This window comes from Lissotriton vulgaris, chromosome 4_1 (genome assembly GCF_964263255.1).
Source record: "Lissotriton vulgaris chromosome 4_1, aLisVul1.2, whole genome shotgun sequence".
Lineage (NCBI taxonomy): Eukaryota > Metazoa > Chordata > Amphibia > Caudata > Salamandridae > Lissotriton > Lissotriton vulgaris.
This window is the reverse complement of record NC_141691.1, coordinates 1997937816-1997956371: the sequence shown is the minus strand read 5'-3', so window position 1 is coordinate 1997956371 and position 18556 is coordinate 1997937816. Positions and strand designations below refer to the sequence as shown.

General features: G+C 46.6%; 1 protein-coding gene across 1 annotated transcript in view; it reads right to left on the bottom strand.

The window, feature by feature from the left end:
* Window positions 1–18556, bottom strand: part of LOC147724823 (cytochrome c1, heme protein, mitochondrial-like) — a 158128-nt gene that overhangs the window by 125141 nt on the left and 14431 nt on the right. The window contains exon 2 of the mRNA XM_086966323.1: window positions 13604–13794. Within this exon, the coding sequence (XP_086822449.1) occupies window positions 13604–13794 (191 nt within the window). The remainder of the gene's footprint in view (window positions 1–13603; window positions 13795–18556) is intronic.

Genomic DNA, 18556 nt, shown 5'->3' with positions numbered 1-18556 from the left:
TGTTGGAAAACGAGGCAGCATCTGTGAGGCCTGCACAAATAACCTGACATTTGTCCTTCACTGGGAACCAAACACCCTAAGGCAGCACCTGACTCTCAGAGGGTAGCGTTGCAGAGCAGTCTGACGCTTACTCAAGGGAGGTGGTGTGGGCTAGTAATCGCCATTTGCAGGTGTGCAAAAATAACACTCAATAATTGATTGCCCAGTCTGTACTTTGCTTTATAAAAGTAAGAGTACATTTATTAAACACACACACCAGTCAATACTATACACCAATTTACAAATATACATAAGCTGTTGGAATTACTTTGTGACATTGCATAACATCTCCCCCCCTCCCGCAGGGGGGGTGGGGTCTAGTACCACCACTCCCACATATGCACATCATCTTGCCCCCCAATGCAGTGAATTGGTCTTAACCTGGAGCGGGGGCCCTGCGCACTGCCACCACACCAGCGGTGACCCCCCTCCATAACCTCAACAAGCATTAAACAGGCTACACCTGCCTTGGTGACACATGACCCCGACTGAGCATCCCCTACTGACCATACAGTATGCACCTCTTCACCTTAAGGGCTAACAGTCTGGGGTCTTCACCTAAGCGCAGCAGCAAGAATACATGTTTACGCACACTTTAGAAGGACAGTACTCAGCACATTTGGATATCACTGGCCTCGGGGGAGTGCAGCGGGCACTCCCCCTCTCCTTCCTTCTCACATCGGGGCCCGGGGGTGGGGTCCCGGGCCCCTCCTCTCCTCGGCGGGGGGCGCGACGGCGCTTCCCGCCCCTGTCTCCTCACACAGGACCCGGAGTTGGGCTCCCGGGCCCCTGTTCCTGCACCGCTTCAGGGCAGGTTTCGGCGGGGCCAGGGTGGGCTCCTGGCACCCCGCGGGGGCATCTTCACGGGGTGCGCGACGGCGCACCGCGGCTTTACTTCTTTGTGGGGGCAGCCCCCGGGACATGACCCACCCCGGGGGCATGACTGCGACCGGCGGCGGAGCCCCACGCGCTTAGTCGTCGGTCCAAGGCGGGGTCAAAGGTCGCCTACCTTCTCGGGGGGCATATCTCGGCCCCCTGGAGTCCGATTTGCCCCATTTTTGCGTCTTCTCGCTCCTGGTGGCGTCCCCCAGCCACTGGGAGCACTCTCCTTCGTCTTCTGGGTCTCCAAGAGGGTGCATTCTACAGGGACCGGTTTTCACGGGCTCCCTGCACCTCTCTTCTCCCTGCGCAGAGGCCTCCTCTTCTGCGCCACGATCCTGGGCTCTTCTTCTGGCGCTGTTAGGGGCCTGGGGGGCAGTCAGGGGTTTCCTCCTTCCAACTGCCCATGGCACCAGGCTCCAGCACCTTTCGCCTCCGCAGACCACACCCCAGAGAGAGCTTCTCTTCCTGTGCAAGTACTTTTTAAAAGTTGAGTAGGGGGCTGGCAGGAAGTCCCTGGGTGTCCTATCAAACAGCGACACATCACTTCCCTGCTCCTGCTCCCTCCTCCTTGTCCAGCCTCTGGGTTGTTCAAACATGGCGTCGTCCAGTGTCTCTGGCCACATGGCCTCTGAAACCCAACTCCTTCCCCCCTCACTGCCTTAACATGAGGCAACCTGGTGCCTGGCACCCAGCGACAGCAGTTGATGGATTGGCTTTTAGCTCCACCTATCTCTTCTCCTTGGAGGGAAGATCCTTGCTCTGGGAGGGAAGATCCTTGCTCTGGGAGGAAAGGTCATTAATCTAACCTACCATGGCCAGACCCCAGCCAGGGACTCAGAGAAATATGTCATTTCTGGACGACCCAAAAGCAGTACAAATATGACTTTGGACTTAGCAGAATACTCAATTTCACATCTGCTACACTGTACATTAGTGCGTGTCTGGAATCTGTAGGATTTGTGGAAGTAATTTTAGCCATGGGCCTCACATCCCCATAGGGAAATAATGAAGTAAAACACAGTAAGACACACTGACTTTCCCTGGCATGTTCCTTTCCCGTGTATAAAGCCTATTCCATGTCACCACCCAATTCTGCCTAAGCCGGCCACGCCATTCACTCTGTAGCTGCTCCTGGACTGCGCACGCTAGGAATCTCCCCTGCGCAGCCCCTACACGTGTGCACACGCATGTACACCTGTGTCTGCATGTAACCAGCACGGTGCCCCATACTCCAGCTGCTGCGCAGCGGCCTAGTCAAGCCAGGGGGACACCAGTAGAACCTCCATGCAGTCTGCTTCATTATGAGTTCACTGTGGGTGAGTCCCAGATTATGAGGCTCCCCCACAGTAAAAGCTCAACAATTAGGTGCTCAAAAAGCGAAAAATCCGGGTGGCCCATAGTGTCAGAACCACCTTCTAACACACGCCGCGCACAGCTGATTCCTACAGGGAAGAAGTAGCCATTTTACATGGGTACACTTCCCGTAGTCAGTGATAACTAGTTATAAGGGGTTCTGACCAGACCCCCCTTACTCACCAGTTATCCGCTCCGACCACCTGCATCTCCCATCCATGAAATCTCCACATGACAGGGATCCCAGACTACCTTAAGAACCCTCCAGGCTCTAGTTTAGATACCTCCAGGTCACTCATGGTCTACATGGACTCAGCCTAACTAGGCCCACCTTTGCCCTTGGGTATGCACACCATGCCTACCCCTTGTCTGGACAAGGGTACAGTGCCTCAGCACTGATGCGGTCTCCTGGGATAGGTCGACATCCCCTCCCCGGGTCACAAGCTGGTCTCCCTTCCAGAGTTTGTTCCAACCAGTACCCTCTCTCCGTTTTGGTCCTTGCACCCTAAAGATGCAACCTCTCTGGACCCTCACCCTCAGCCTGCCGCTGAGGTAATTTTGCTGCCACCACCCTTTTGGGATGACTGTCTTCCCTAAAGAAAGCACAGCCACTCATGCTTTTCCCACACAGAAATGCTCCTCTGACCACTAGCCTGGCTCCAAAAATAGGATCTCAGACCGGTCTCACTACCCCACTGGCAGTGCTAGGGAGGAACACTGAGGGTGCCTTGTCAGACCCCCCTACAGCTCATTCCCCCAGTCAGTAGCTCCACACAGAAACTACCCTGGGAACCTAGACCCCTTTTCATGTTCTCCGCTGCGAGAACAGGGCCTCTGCTCCCTTCCCTCCGAGAGGCGCGCTCTCCTCCCGGAGTACCCTTAGAGAGCCTGTGGGCCCAGAGTTAGCTAGACCCAGGCCCACTTCTCATGACTCTCCCCGATCTCCCGGCAGCGCCTTGGGAGACCGTCCAGGGACCTACATGGTCCCTGGTTGACCTGCACCACCCCTTCTGAAGAGCAGGGTCCCTTCACTTAAGATAGGCCCCACCTGTGTTCAGGGTGGTACTACCACTAACAGCCAGGGACACTAAAGATCCCGGCTAGGCCTGCACCACCCCTTCGCGAAACACAGGGTCCCTTCACTGAAGATAGGCCCCACCTGTGTTCAGGGTGGTACTACCTTGCAGAAGTCCACCTCCTACCTCGAGCTAGGGGAACATCCCCATGCCCCTGGTCCTTGGGTCCAAGTCCCACCGGACCTACCTGACAGGTTACCGGCTAGGCTTCGCCCAAGCCACCACTTCAGGTTCCCTCCACCAGCTCCTGGTCCTGGAGTTCAAGTCCCACAGGAACTACCAAACTGGTCACCGTCCACCACTAACCCTTCCACTGAAAACTAGGGAGCACACCCCCCCCCCCACTCAGATCTTCACTGGGTCAGTTACCTAGCCCACCTAGGGGCTACCACTACACGCCATCACTCAAGAACTACCCTCCTTTGGGGCCACCCACTACCAGGGGCCACCCCTGGGTTGCTCACCTCTCCACCAGTCAACCTGGGGACCTGCTGGACATAACTCTACCACACCCTCCTCCCCCCGTGGGAAAAGTTTGTTGGGGTCCCCCACCATGGGAACCCCTGGGGTGTTACTACCTGGGGTTAAGAACCCTCCCGCCCCACCTTTCAAGTGGTTTTGGCTTGCGCCAATAGCAAGAAACTTTCAGCGAGGGAAGGATATCTGGGGCCCCTTCTGTGGAAACACTCTCTGCCCTTAAAAGCGCGGAACTTCCCAGGACCTCCTTTCTCTCCTGTCCCCCATAGAGTACAATCCACCCTCACACCCCCCTCTGTGATGTAGGTATCAGTTTCAGTCCCTATCTCTTGAGGAGACACCCTCCCCATGCAGGTGTAGTGTTAGGGTTCAAAGGTGTACAATATGATTTAGAACATTTGTATGTAATCATTTCCTGGAAAGCACCATCCCGCTAGCACATGATAATCAACATAGCGCTGTCATATCAATACAGTTTACATTTAAACCATAATATCTTCACATGACACATATGGGCGCGGGGCTTTCCTTTCCCATACCTTTAGTTCACATAACCAAAACTTTGAACCCTTCTCAGAGCCTTGCGCTCTACCATTTGCTCATTACTGCATAGGTAATGTGTGGCTAAACTGGACTTATCAAATGCTATAAACGCACACCAGAATGGGATACTATGTTTCCCGCCGCTAGACACCAATGTTGGAAAACGAGGCAGCATCTGTGAGGCCTGCACAAATAACATGACACATTTGTCCTTCACTGGGAACCAAACACCCTAGGGCAGCGCCTGACTCTCAGAGGGTAGCGTTGCAGAGCAGTCTGACGCTTACTCAAGGGAGGTGGTGTGGGCTAGTAATCGCCATTTGCAGGTGTGCAAAAATAACACTCAATAATTGATTGCCCAGTCTGTACTTTGCTTTATAAAAGTAAGAGTACATTTATTAAACACACACCAGTCAATACTATACACCAATTTACAAATATACATAAGCTGTTGGAATTACTTTGTGACATTGCATAACATCTCCCCCCCTACCGCAGGGGGGGGGTGGGGTCTAGTACCACCACTCCCACGTATGCACATCATCTTGCCCCCCAATGCAGTGAATTGGTCTTAACCTGGAGCGAGGGACCTGCGCACTGGCACCACCCCAGCGGCGACCCCCCTCCATAACCTCAACAAGCATTAAACAGGCTACACCTGCCTTGGTGACACATGACCCTGACTGAGCATACCCTGCTGACCATACAGTATGCACCTCTTCACCTTAAGGGCTAACAGTCTGGGGTCTTCACCTAAGCGCCGCAGCAAGAACACATGTTTACGCACACTTTAGAAGGACAGTACTCAGCACATTTGGATATCATTAGAATGCATTGCAACTTCAGCCCCTAAAGGCATCACAGATAAAATCACAGGTTTAAGTATCTACAGTCAGACACCCTAGCCGGAATGTCTAGCCTCTTAAATCCACTTTTTCTTATGACATCACTTTGCACCAGCACTTCACATTAACCAGGTGAAATTCCGTCCCCCTTACAAGAAATAACCAGTAATAATCGCAGTTCAGTGCAATTTCACCTCTTCACCTCCAGGGGATGCCTTTCTAGACATCCTCCATCTCAGCTCTTCTCTCGTTGATGCAATTGTCAAAACACCCTCAGCTGAAGAACAAAAGTTCCAGCCCAGAAGGTGTTAACTGCCAGTTGAGCCCTGGAGGGGTTGATTCCTTAGAATCCCCAAGACACTTGGGGTGGGACTTTTCTTCGTTGGGCTGGGGGAGGCTGTGTTGCGCCTGCAGCTCCCCCTGCCCCTCCTTTAACAATTGGGAGTGACCCCCTTCCTCTGTGGGCCACCAGCGCCCGAAACAGCAGAGTTCCTAATGCCTTGCATGGCATGGCATTCTGGGGCGATTTCGCTCCTTTCCCTGAATTCTTGATTAGCGGCTCGCCCGCTGTGCCGGGGAGAGCCGCGCTGAGCTGCCGGCGGCTTCGCCACATCTTCCGGCCTTGTTGGGGGGCCCGGTCCCACCCGGACCCCCAGGGATGCACCTACGGCTCGGGGAGCCCACCCCCGGCCGCTCCTCTTCTTTTCTGGAGCCCATCGACTGTCTTTCCTGGGGGCCCTGGTCCCCAGGGAACCCCGCAATCCTCCTTTGTTGGAGGGCAGCCTGGGGAGCCCACCCCCAGCTGCCCCCGCCGGCTCCCCACGCGGCCAGCACTCTTCCGTGCTGCCGCGGGAGCCGGCCGATCCTTTCTGGTCTCGTCTGTCCGCTCCGGCGGCAGACACGGAGACCAGAACGCCTTCCTACGAACATGTTCTGTGATCACTAACATTTTTAAGACTAGGTGAAGGCCAGCATCCATTTAACAAGAAGTGAGGAGGTTATAAGCCTCAGAACCATCTTAGTCTGTGCACCCACAATTGCTATTAGGCATGTCTAAGATACCAATTTCAAACAAAAATCTCCTCCAGTTGACCAAATCTCTGTTCAGGGTAGAAGATCCGGTGGGTGCTGGTCCCCAAAGCAGGCTTAAACTTTTTCTTTCTCCACTCAAATAATGCCTGCTGACTTAGACTGTTAGTTGCAAAAAACACAGTTGATGGACAGAATGTAGAACAATGTCATACATTCACCCCAGTACAAGGATCTGGGCCCAAATCCATCGTTTTTTTGCACTCCACACCACCCTGGGTTAGACACTGGCTATATGCAAATCAGCTCTGACCCTGTGCCTCATGGGAACAGTCTAGTCCGAACTACCAAGCCATGTCTTTCCCAGACCGGAATCAAGCATCCAAGGACCGGTTTCTGGCTATCAGCCTGGATAGCTTGACTCCAGTGGTGTGGAGAGCCTGGGACTCACGTCTGAGTATGCCCAGCACACCCGGGTTGAAAATTGCAAAAAACACAGTTGATGGACAGAATGTAGAACATTCACCCCAGTACAAGGATCTGGGCCTAAGACTGTTCGGGTAGCACTGAAATCTATTCTGAGGACAGTGCCAGTGGTGTGAATGGTGATAGAGGCAAATGTGTTGGTGCCTTAAGGGACAGAAGTGGTGCGGATGCTGAAGGTGAGGGGTCACTGGACCTGTGAGCCAATGTCTATGGGTACTGATGGCCTAAAGTCTTATCGAAAGGCCTGGGATAGGTTGATAGATGGATAGAGAACCTCTACTTTAATCTATTTGTCCTATCTGCATAGACAAACTCAAGCCAGTTTCCTAAAACACTACAAAACAAACCATGCATAGTTTATCAAAGAAACTGCATTACAAAATTCCAGTTGAACAATGCAGAGCTAATAAAAATCTCCTGGCCAGAAGGGACCCCTGGCAGGAACTCAAAAGGTGCTCCAACATGAAAATCATATTTTTTTAATGAAACCAATCTCCTTAAGAAGCGGTTCTATGCTATACTGGAAATCTGCTCCCTTCCCACATGCCACCAAAACACAATTGCACCTTACTGGTTCTAAAATATTATCCAGATGTTTATTTATTCGCAAACCTTAAGCAAAAATCGTGTCCTACAGGCAATGACACCCTGTTTAACAAAGTACCACACATAACTCAAGCAGGCAAATGTAACAAAAATTAGGAGGGTAAATATTCAGCTAGCTCCACAATAGTGGCAAAGGGAGATCAATCGAACGGTGGCAGATAAGACTTCCGGAACTTCAATAAATGTCCTCATCGTGTTGTTCTTTCAGTGTTTGAGAACTGAAATAAGTGGGGGCAGCAATGTTAGCAACAGTCACTCCATTTGCACTCCTGAATCCTGGGGTTAATTCTTTGGTCGTAAATCATTCAAAAGCCCTCTCTCATCTCAATCCTCTCCAACACACATCCGCACGCACACAAGTTACTCAAATGGAGGTGCCACCAAGGCATATCTAGTTGTATTGTATTGTATTGTATTGTATTGGCATTTATATAGCGCACTACTTACCCGTAGGGTCCCAAGGCGCTTTGACCGCTGCGAAACCCTTCCTGGCTTCCCTGAGAGATGGTCTCTTAATGGGTATCTCCAGGGTGAGACCAGGCATCCCCGGCGGTCTGGTGGGGCCGTTAGTGAAGATGAGGCAAGCTAATGCCCAGAGTTGCCGAGTGTGATCGCTGATCAGAGTGGGCACCGAGGCGAGAGAATTATCGAGTCCGCTGACCCTGGTCCAGAAACCTGCCGCGCCGGGAATCGAACCCTGGTCCCGGGCCGTCCTCTGCTCTCGGGTCTGCCGCCTATAACCAGTGAGCCACACTACTTCAGTTACTGCTGTTCATGGGTTGGTCAAAGACATTGGCCTTCTGCTCACTCCTATAGTCATACACATTTAGATGCTTGCCACAATATTGAAGATGAAGAGCCATTAGGAGGTCACTGCAGCTTACACAACACACTGCCCCTGCCATGCTGCCAATGTTAGTAACACCACAACTATTAACCATCACAATCGTACATGTTGTACCAATTCGATCTATTTCAAGTACCCAAAGCTATAAGGATGGCAGGTAATGGTCATTTTTAATGTATATTTTATTAATAATTAACTGTTGTTGTGGTCATATGTAAATTGGCCAGACAGAGCCACCTTATGGTCACAAGCGCCAGTATTGACAATTAAGTGCTGGTGCAGAGCACTGGCTCAAATTAAGCCCTGCCAAAATGCTGGGTTTGAAAAGGAATGTAAGGTACCAGACATTCCATCTAGGACGGGGTAGGATAGGCTGGCTCTGGGGATTTTCATTGTATCCCCGACAAATCAGGGTGAATACGGTTGTAACGGGCATCCACGCACCTTCTGTCTCCCCTAGTCCCATCTTTTTACTCATTCTTTGAGTTGGTTGATCGCAACTTCTCGCTCTTACCATCTGAAAAGACTCAAGAACCAGGTATCCTGGTAAAGGATTGAGAGGTTAAGAGTTTAAGAATGAGTTTCATGTTTGGGCCAGAACCTTATAGTCTTCTCAACCTTAACCATGTTCGCTTCTCCCCTCAACCACTTCAAGAACTCACTAACATTTTACACTACCCATAAACATACACCAAAAGGAACGCCAACTGCAAATGTGAACGTGATGTTTTACCATGCTGGAGAGAAGAGAGTACTCTATTCCAGCACTGTTATAACTAGTGGAAACAATCATGAAGACACTCAGGGCTAAAGAGTCATATCACTTAAAGTATCTCTTCAGTAGGTGAGAGCAGAAGAGGGAGAAACAAAGTAATTCAAACATCCAGGTATTTCAAAAGGATGAACCAGGGGAGCAACCCAAAGCAGGTTTGTTGAGGGCAATTGCGAAATGATGAATTCTTTGCAAATACGCAGAAAGGGAAACAATATGCTCAATACAGACTGGCAAAATCTACATTCCGAAAATTAATTCCACAAAAGAGCAGGATTTAAAAACAAACAAAAAAAAGGAGGGGGGGGGGGGGGGGGGGGGGAATACCCAGCCTACAGTATGAAGCACAAGCAGTTTATTTGATGAGGCCCACAACAACTTAGAAACATATAGAAATGTATGTGAAATGCACAAGAGAACACATACAAATACTACTGGCAGCAAGCAATCACAACACCCTGAGATAAAAAACAGCACACCAGCAAACAAAGCTATGAGAAACGGATAAAAGAAGCTGAGCGGGAGCACAGCCAGGACACGAATGTCGAGTTCTCAATACATATCGCATTTAGTGTTACATAAGATCGGAGTACATTTGCAACAATACAGTTGGAAATCGGGCGCAACAGTGGTGAGTAAAAAGTCTCAGAAACTGGGACGGTGAAAAAAAAACCTCTATAAAGCGGTTTATAAATAGTCTTTACAAATCCAGGAATAAATTCCAAGCAGTAATTAATTTTTTAACTACTAACAGATGATATAAAAACTGAAAAACGTATAAATTAGGCCATAAGATTCAGCTTTCCTGCAGTAATGCGCAGTAAGTACAAACAACATTGTAAGTAAAAAAAGTATTTCAATTTTGAACACCTGTAACACAACTGGACCAGGTAAGCATCTAAAAGAATTGTTGACACTAGATGATGGGGTAATGCAATGAACAGAAACTGAAAAAAAATCACAACAGATTTAAGAAAGGGCCTGGAAACTACTGCATGCATCAAGCATGACCTAATAGGTCAAATCTGACAACAAGAAGGTACTGTTTGGCAGAACAAATAGTGTGGCTGCCTATTCAAAACAGAAGTCAACATGGGTTGAGAAATTAAATGAGGGCTATGAAAAGTGGATTCTGTTCCTTAGTCGGAGTGAGAGATCCTGTCCAGGCGTAGTCTGGACAGCCACGTGGTCACTTGTTGAAGTGTTATTGAGGGGGTCTATGGTGCCAGCAATATTCACCTTCAACTGCTGCTTACTGTCGGTAAAGTTGGCAGCACTGTCCCAGGATTATGCCTTACTATCACCCCCGTTTGCTATTCATTCCTGCTTTTCGCTTTCTGCAGAATCCAGGCCCAGTAGTAGGCTACCCGAGTCGATTTATTTCTTCCAGCTTTCCTCGACAACATGGGTGAGCTTTCTGCCCCTGGCAAAGTAGTCAGACCTTACCATCAGTGTTCTATCTGCAGGGGACTGTGAGCCTTCAAACGCATGGATATGGCACTCTTGGTATGAGCCAATGACAAATCAGTGAACTAAGTTTCTCGGTTGTATCCTTCTTAGTGGAGGGCATCAGCCCCAGTAAGGTCACTTCAGGATTCGACAGGATTGATCCATCTAGGTGGATTCAGCCACCATTAATTTACATTTAATGACCAGATTCACCAAATTGACAAATGAAAAGGTGAAGCTATAAAAAAATTGCTTGACAACTAATGGTGGATCGACCAATCACGGCAGATGTGAAGCAGCCAATAGTTCTTTTCTTTACCCATCATTATAATTTTTGCTAAGTACAAACAAGGCTAGTGTAATAGTTGTTTCGCAAGACACAAATATAGTGTGCCTCTTACACATTTCAGTACAAAATGATAATGGCAGATTATTTAGGCAATAAATAAAGCATGAAAGCCTATAAAAAGTAAATAAAGAACAATTAAATTAGAGCAGTCAACCACAAAAAGTAGAGGTCAAACATTTGCACAAGCCCATCACTATAATAAAGTAATATAACCATAAGGTTAACTATTCCCCCATTGAATCTGGACTGGTTTTTGGTACACTGGACAGTTTGTTTTATATTTAGGCTGAGGTAGCAGGTTTCTGAACATCCTAAAAAACTGATAGACTTCAAAAGCAAACGTATCGAGCTAAAATGGTCGTGGGACATTGCTAAAATATTCAATAGGTTATCACCTTTATAAGGTAGTGTCTTTACTTATGTAACCTTATGCAATACATGAACATACTCTTTGAACTACTACTAATGTACTGGAAACCAGTCCTGTCACCCTGGTACTTAAACAATAGCTATTAGTGCACTGTTGTGTACTGCACATTTATATATCTCTTTTACGGTCGTCCTTCCCATATTAGAGGAAGCGCAGCGTATGCCCCGGTTCTCCTTGTATTTTACAGTGTATAGATTGACCTTAAGAACCAGGGGATGCAACAGCACCTTTACCTTGTGACACTAGACATCCTTGATATTAGCGCTTGAGAGAGCGGTTTATACCCTAGAACCAGGGGAGCTAAGGCACCTTTTTACCTTGTGATACTAGACATTCATGATATTGTAGTTGAAAAGAGCAGATTATATTTAAGATCCACCTGGACTGTACGCAAAAGACGATCCCTATTGGTGACGTCACATATGGATGACATTTTAGAATCAGTATCAGGTCGCACGTGCCCTGTTGCACTTTGAGTAAGCCCTGACGAAGTTCCCGTGGCACTAGGGGAACGAAACGCGTTGGCTGTGTCCATTTTTAAGACAAAACACTAATAAAGATAATCTTGGAAAAACATATGGTTTTCTGACTGACTTCGATCAGAGTGCACCTTCCTTTCTTGTGGACATTTTGTATAATTGACATCCCCCAGCAAGGAGTAGCTGCACTAATGCGAAATACTTGGAACTTAATGAGCTTGACCTTGGTCTGCTGCAGTGTTCTTTCTTGTTTTATTTGATTGTGGATCCCAAGTAGGAAGCATTTCCATGCTTTAATGATGCAGAGGTGCAGTTATTGTGTTAAGATATGTTGCACTTAGCAGTGTGGTGAATGAAAAAGTGCGAGAGGCACACGGTTTATGGTTATTAGGAAGGTGGTAGCTTTAAACATTTCTGCAGGCGCCTTCATAGGATTTCTTAAGAACATCGTCCTCTAAACTGGCTACTGCACTGGGATGTCCATTCTGAGAAATCATGTTTACAGTTTAAGGTCCAGAGCAAGCACAGGTTGAAGGAAGACATTGGGGAGAGATCGGCTTTGATGCAGAATTTGTTACCATCCCCCCATGTATGATTGTCACTGTAAGATATTAAATAGCCCCCCCCATGTATGATTGTCACTGTAAGATGTTAAATAGCTATCATATCTTGTAGCTAGTTGGGATCCTGGTTGGTGACCTAAATTAAAGTCCTCTGTTAGACAGTGACACATAGAAGATACGGTTATCCCATACTGCTCAGAAGGTGATTGGTATTTTACTGTTCTTGGTAAGTTTGTTTTATCAGAGTGTGAGAGCGTCAAGCCGTGTAAGGAAATCGAAGTGGTAGTGAAGGGGATAATTCAGAACCACGAAGAAACATCAATAGAAGAGGATCTTATCAATAGCAACAGGTTTCTTTTTAGGAAGAGGCCAACCGAAACCCAGAGGAAGGATACGCTACAATCAAAAACCATGGGAAATTTCGACACAAGCCATTAGATTTCTATAATATCCAGTATGGTTTATAAAAATACAAGCATTTAAAACGCATTTTCTATGGGTTTGTATATAAGGATTTTTGAACTGTCAATGTAAATAGATTATTGTTTTTGGGTGTGCTAGTGAACTTGTGAGTGTGGAATGTGTTGACTGTTTGGGAGTAGTGAATGTTCTGGAATGTGTGTATTGTTTTATACGGTGATTGTAGGGAGTTAAAAATTGTATAAATGGTATAAATCAATTGACAAATGCATTTCAAGTGATAAAATAAAATATTGATTTATTCAGACTGATTTATAAGTCTTGGACCCATGTTTGGTTTAACCCCGAATGTGCTATGAAAAATAAGAAAAGTTGAGGACAACAGTATTGGCAATTGTTCTGTTTAGTATTAGATCAGTGGCTTGGCCTTACTGTTGGGAGCCCATGCCCAGTAGTGTTTTCTAACCTTCAGACCGCCAGCTTTAGCAATATCACAGCAAGGGCTGAAAGCATAAACTAATGCCAGGATGACTCCATAGGAAGATATTGGGGGGGGGGGGGGGGGGGGGGGTGTCTAGATGGCACTCAAAAGGTAGTAGTAACCTCATGACCATAACGCGAGAGAGTATATGGGGTAAATAATGCAAGCATTCAAAATGAGATTCTGCAAATGCTGGAGCAATGTCTTCCATATTATTCTTATTTTTGTGAATTCGGTAAGAAAGAAGGTGGAGCTGGCACTGCAAGGTTTAAAATCTCTGAAGCATGCTTTCAAAATCGCTGACTTCTTGGGCTTATGGCACCCTAACAGAAGATCAGAGTCTACAGTCGTTTTTTCCCACAGCAACACCACTTATTCTAGCCCAACTACAAGAGCCTTCATTTTAGTATAAGCTACAATTGCCTCCTCACACCCCAAAATGCACTTACTACAGGATGCCATATTGTATCCCCGTACCTGCTGTGATCCAAGGCAGAAAAAGGACCGTTGTGGCTCCAAGGATACTTTGGAGCATGAAGTTCTAAATCACTGGCTTTTACCGATCTGTGTAGAGCCAGGGCTAAGCCAGCCCCTCCAGCAGCAAGCACGCCCAGCGTTGACAGGGCCACCTTTCGGCCTCTGGACAGACTGGAAAAAGACATGGAAGCCTGAAAAATAATGTGAAAGACAAGAAGGTTACTGGTTCGTACTACTGCTTCTAGATCAAAGTCCTCAAATAATAACAGGAAAAAACAAAGTTCTGGAAATATGGACAAATGCACTGTAATCAAATAATATATATACAGAACTAAATATATATCTGTGTATCTATCTATACACAGATACATATATACACATATTATACACACACACACACACACACACACACACACACACAATGGCCTTAATGCCACTAGACTGGGAGTGACCCACCTATCACTGTAATTAAATACTGCTTTTCGGTGTTCAGTGAGGAGTGTTTTATTCTGTTTTAGTTCAGACCAACTCATACACTAGCTCCATGTCAATGTGTAAGCATGGATGTTTTTTTAACAACCACGTGTTTTGTTCCGACTATGTGCCTTAGAGATTTTTCAAGTTCTTCAACAGAATGAGTTAGCATAGTTGAATGGAATCCGTGGGATGCACATTATCAAATAAGAGGAAGCAAGATCACCTTAGTCATCTTAAAGTTATTTCTGACTATAGTGGACTTCTAATTTCCAATTCCAGGAGATTTATTAGTGCAACTTGTGTGTATAGGTGAGTGATAACTAAATCACTCCAGTCAGGATCAGCTTCCATGTCAGGCAGCTAATAATCTGCACCCATTTTAGTTGCACAAGGGCATGCTGTGATCCTTTCCCGATAATATTAATCCTCAATTATATGACAGGCTCAGAAACTGAAATTGTGCATACATCTTTCTTTACTTTCTAAAATCAGCCACACAACAATAAACTTAAAAAAATGATGTAAAAAAACTCAAGTCATCTGGATTAAAATAGCCAATAAGGTTTGCAACAGTCCATAAAAGTATGTCCTTCCTAATAGAATGTAAAGAGGTGCGCGAGGGAAACTCTTAATGTTGTTAGCCCAGATAGTCACTGCTCAATACCAGGGGAAGAAAAAAACTGCCAGAACAAATGCACAGATTTGAAAAGCGGGCCATGCAGCTTAAGAATGTGACTGGCGCTCTCGAGTGGGCAGAAAAAGTAAACAGTTGTAGACTTATGCGCCCAGACGAGATAAGGAGAGCTGAAATTTCTGAGCTCCCCGCTGCCTCTTCAGAGTGGGTGCAGATGCCAATATAACATTAATATAGATTATGTACAGAACTCTCTTTAACCCACCTGACACCACAGTGAATAAGTGCAGCCTGCAACCGCACACTGGAAGGGTCAGCGTGTCAGAGTTAACAGCCAGGATAGGGAGCGCTTCTGGTAGATCACCAACAGTTTGAACAAATGACCATAATAAAGAACACCACAAAGTAGTAAAGAAAGAAAAAGTTGGTTAGAAGGGACGTACCTTTAAGGACAGTTGCAAACTGTGCAAGGAATTAAAGGCCAGGGAGAGAGAGGGGAAAGTAACCTCTGCAGCCTGTTTAGAACAACCAGAAACTAGAGCGGCTTCTTTGCCACCAGGCCATGTTGCTGGTCTGGGCCTCCGTTGACTTCAGAAGCGTCATTTCAGATGCATCAACAGACTTGGACCAGGGATCAATAATAGCCAGAGAGCGGCACTCGTCAACAGGGGATTTGATAGCCGCGAGGAGAGATGTTGAGTGGCTGGGAATGTTAGGGTGACGCTAGCTAGACTCTAGGCAGTTCCATACCCAAGACTCCCAAGTTTAAGGTTTCAGGCATGAGGGTTGGTTGGATCCTAGAAGTCCAACCACTTTTTCCCTCTTCTGCACGATCGGGAAGACGCTATCTCAACAGTGGTAGTAGTAGAGGAGCATCAGGCACTGCAGGCGAGACTTCCCCCCCATCTTCTCTAGCAAGGGTCAGACTTGCTTTCTGCCTATAAAATCTCCAGAAGCCTGGGTCCTCCAAACAGTGCAAGAATTCAAAATAAAGTTTTGCAGAATACTGTCCAATTCTCACAGGACATCGGGACTTGGAGGAGCTGGGGGCTAAAGAGACTATCCAGAGGTAATTTGTGCATCCAGGTGTGTTTCTAAGCAATCTGTTCTTAGTAAAAGAGAAGGGCAAATGTCTTACCCAATTCACCGATATGAGGGAGCTTAATGGGTGATTTTGTTTACAAGCACTTCAAAATGGAAGATTAAAGGGGCCCATCTGCAGCTAGAGGATATCCTGAAATGAAAGAACTGGATGGTTGGATTAGAGAAAAGCATACTTGTCGGTACAGATTTTAAAACAACAGACTATCTACATATTATTCAGAGACAGCAGGTCTGGGAATTCCAGGTATTTCCAATCAGCTTGCCGTCTGCCCTACAGTATTTAATTCAACTAGGGATGCAAAGATTATCCCACTGCATTCATGGCATAATGAATTATTTTCCCACCCAGAATGCGAAGACTATTGAAATATAAATTATATTGGTTGGCTTGTATTTAGCAATGTTGAGCATTTTCTATATAATTGATGACTATCTGTTGTATGCTGAATGAGGCCTAGAATGAGGCTTGTGTTTTACAGTACTTTCAGCACTGGAAGCAAAAACAGAGCTAGAGGGGACAGGGGTTTATCAAGAAGCAGACAGCATGCCCACTGTGCATAGAAAGAGGAAGTTGGTTTTGAGGAACACACTTTTATAAACTGTTACAGACATGATTGGTTATTTTAAAACATGTTACTCAAGTTTTTTGCACCATTATGTTGGTCTTGTAGTCTATTGTTGCATGGCTCCTGATGGAAGTATAGAAAGACTCACGCATAACCTTCGCCCCCCTGTGTTTTTAAGTAACATTTAAACTCCTCTTTAAGATAACTAGGAAATATCACATTCTGGAACATTTCTTAATGGCGAGTCCTGGACCTCTTCACTCTTAGACCTTCTCTCTACCCTCCTTTCAATAACTCTCCTGGGATCTATCCCCAAATGAGGCCAGTTTTTTGTATGGGTAGGCAACCTACAGACTTCAAGCGCTTGCTCACCTTCAGTGTGTTTCAAAGCCTCTTTTGAGTCATTCACAACAGCCCCCTTCCCCAGCCTCTTTCTTTGTTGCCTGATATGGATTGCAAGTGTCATATGATTACCAAATCTAGATGCATCCTGCCTATTCTCCACATTCTAAAAGTTGTTTATTATTTCAGACTGCACTACATTCCCAGACCTTGAGGTACAAACTAGCCCTTTACCCTATACAGTCACACAATGTCACCTATCATCTTATGCAGCCGAACATGTAGCAAATTTGCCACCCAATTTTGCAGGCAATAAGTCTGAACTGAGTCTTTAGCTCTACCACCTTAGGGGAGGGTTATGAGCCCCAAGGTACCCCCATATAGACCTAGGTAGATGCACAACCTTTAACCTATATATGTCCTACCTTGCTCTACATAACGGTTCTGGCGCTGACCTTTTACCTAGTTATGTGCCAAATAAATGTTGTGTGCTTTTCTTCGAAAACTAGCCTAATTTATTATGCATGAGGATTCTTAGAATCACACAGCAGGATTACCATCTGTTGTATAATAACTCAGTACAAAAGTCACAGCTATCGTCATCCTTGAACGACAGGCCCACCGTACCATTCTAGGTAGACCTTCTGAGGGCACCTTCAGGGCTTTACAAATCCACTCGCCCGCTCGCAAACGCGAGTGAATTTTCTGCAGGTCGAGTCAGTTTCAAGGCCTACTTGACCGGCCTGGCGAGTGCCTCTGAGGTAGGTGCAGTAGCATGTGGAAGGCTCTAGGTGGCAGCATTGCGGTGCAGGGTGCGGTGCGCGATGAAAGGTTTAGGGGGCAGCATAGCATGTATCATGCACGCGGGTGCGGTGCGCCGTGAAAGGCTTAGGGGGCATCATGCACGCATTGCCTATTGTTTGGGTGCCAGGGCCGTCAATCTTGTAGCGCGCGAAAGCGCTACCAATGACGGCCCTGGCCTTCCCCCGCGCTATGCTGCTTAAAGTGCAGCAGTGACGTAGCACACCACCACGCGCTCTCCTCGGTGGAGTCGGGACTCTGAGTGCAGGGCGATTTTGGCAGAGGTGAGTCCGTTTTCACATTAAATTTCATTTAGGCCCGCCGACCGCAAAACTTATCAACTAATCATTTCAATCACCCTGCATTCTTTTCAATCCGTGAGTGATTTATTAATGTAATTAGCAGCCTATGCCTGCAAGTAGACTGCTCACCTTGGGCTCGGTGCGATAGTGGGCATTCAACCTTAATTTGTAATGGCGGATGGAGATCTAAAATGTAGTGATGAAAATGGACAGGCACCATTAATAATACAGAGGGAAACTTTGTTTTATTGTTTTGAAATGTGTATATCATTTTAAATTTCTTGTACTGGCAATTACTGTCTCATTTGAGAGTAGTTCGGCATTTATAGGACCAGTCATTTAGACTTCTGGATATGTCGCCCTATATCTGGTATCTTTCAAAAGGTGTGCCCGGCGTGTCTAGGAAGAATGGTCGTATCAAGTCTGGCAGGTTCATATTTTGCTGAAAATCCGACCATATCCATTGGCCGCATATCTACATGTCAATATACTGCAATGTTTTTTATACACAGTGCTTGTGGATGTCTCGGTGCAATATTAATGATTATGATTCATAGACTCCTCCACCCCATTCCATATATTTTTTTTGTTGAATTAAAGCTGTTGCTACTAAGATCGTTGCACCCGTTATGCAGCAGGTATTTCTGGGGCAGTGACAAGAAGTGTGGTCAGCACTTAAGTCTTAGTGGGCCAGAGGTTAGGGAGCGCTTGATTTATTTATTTAAAT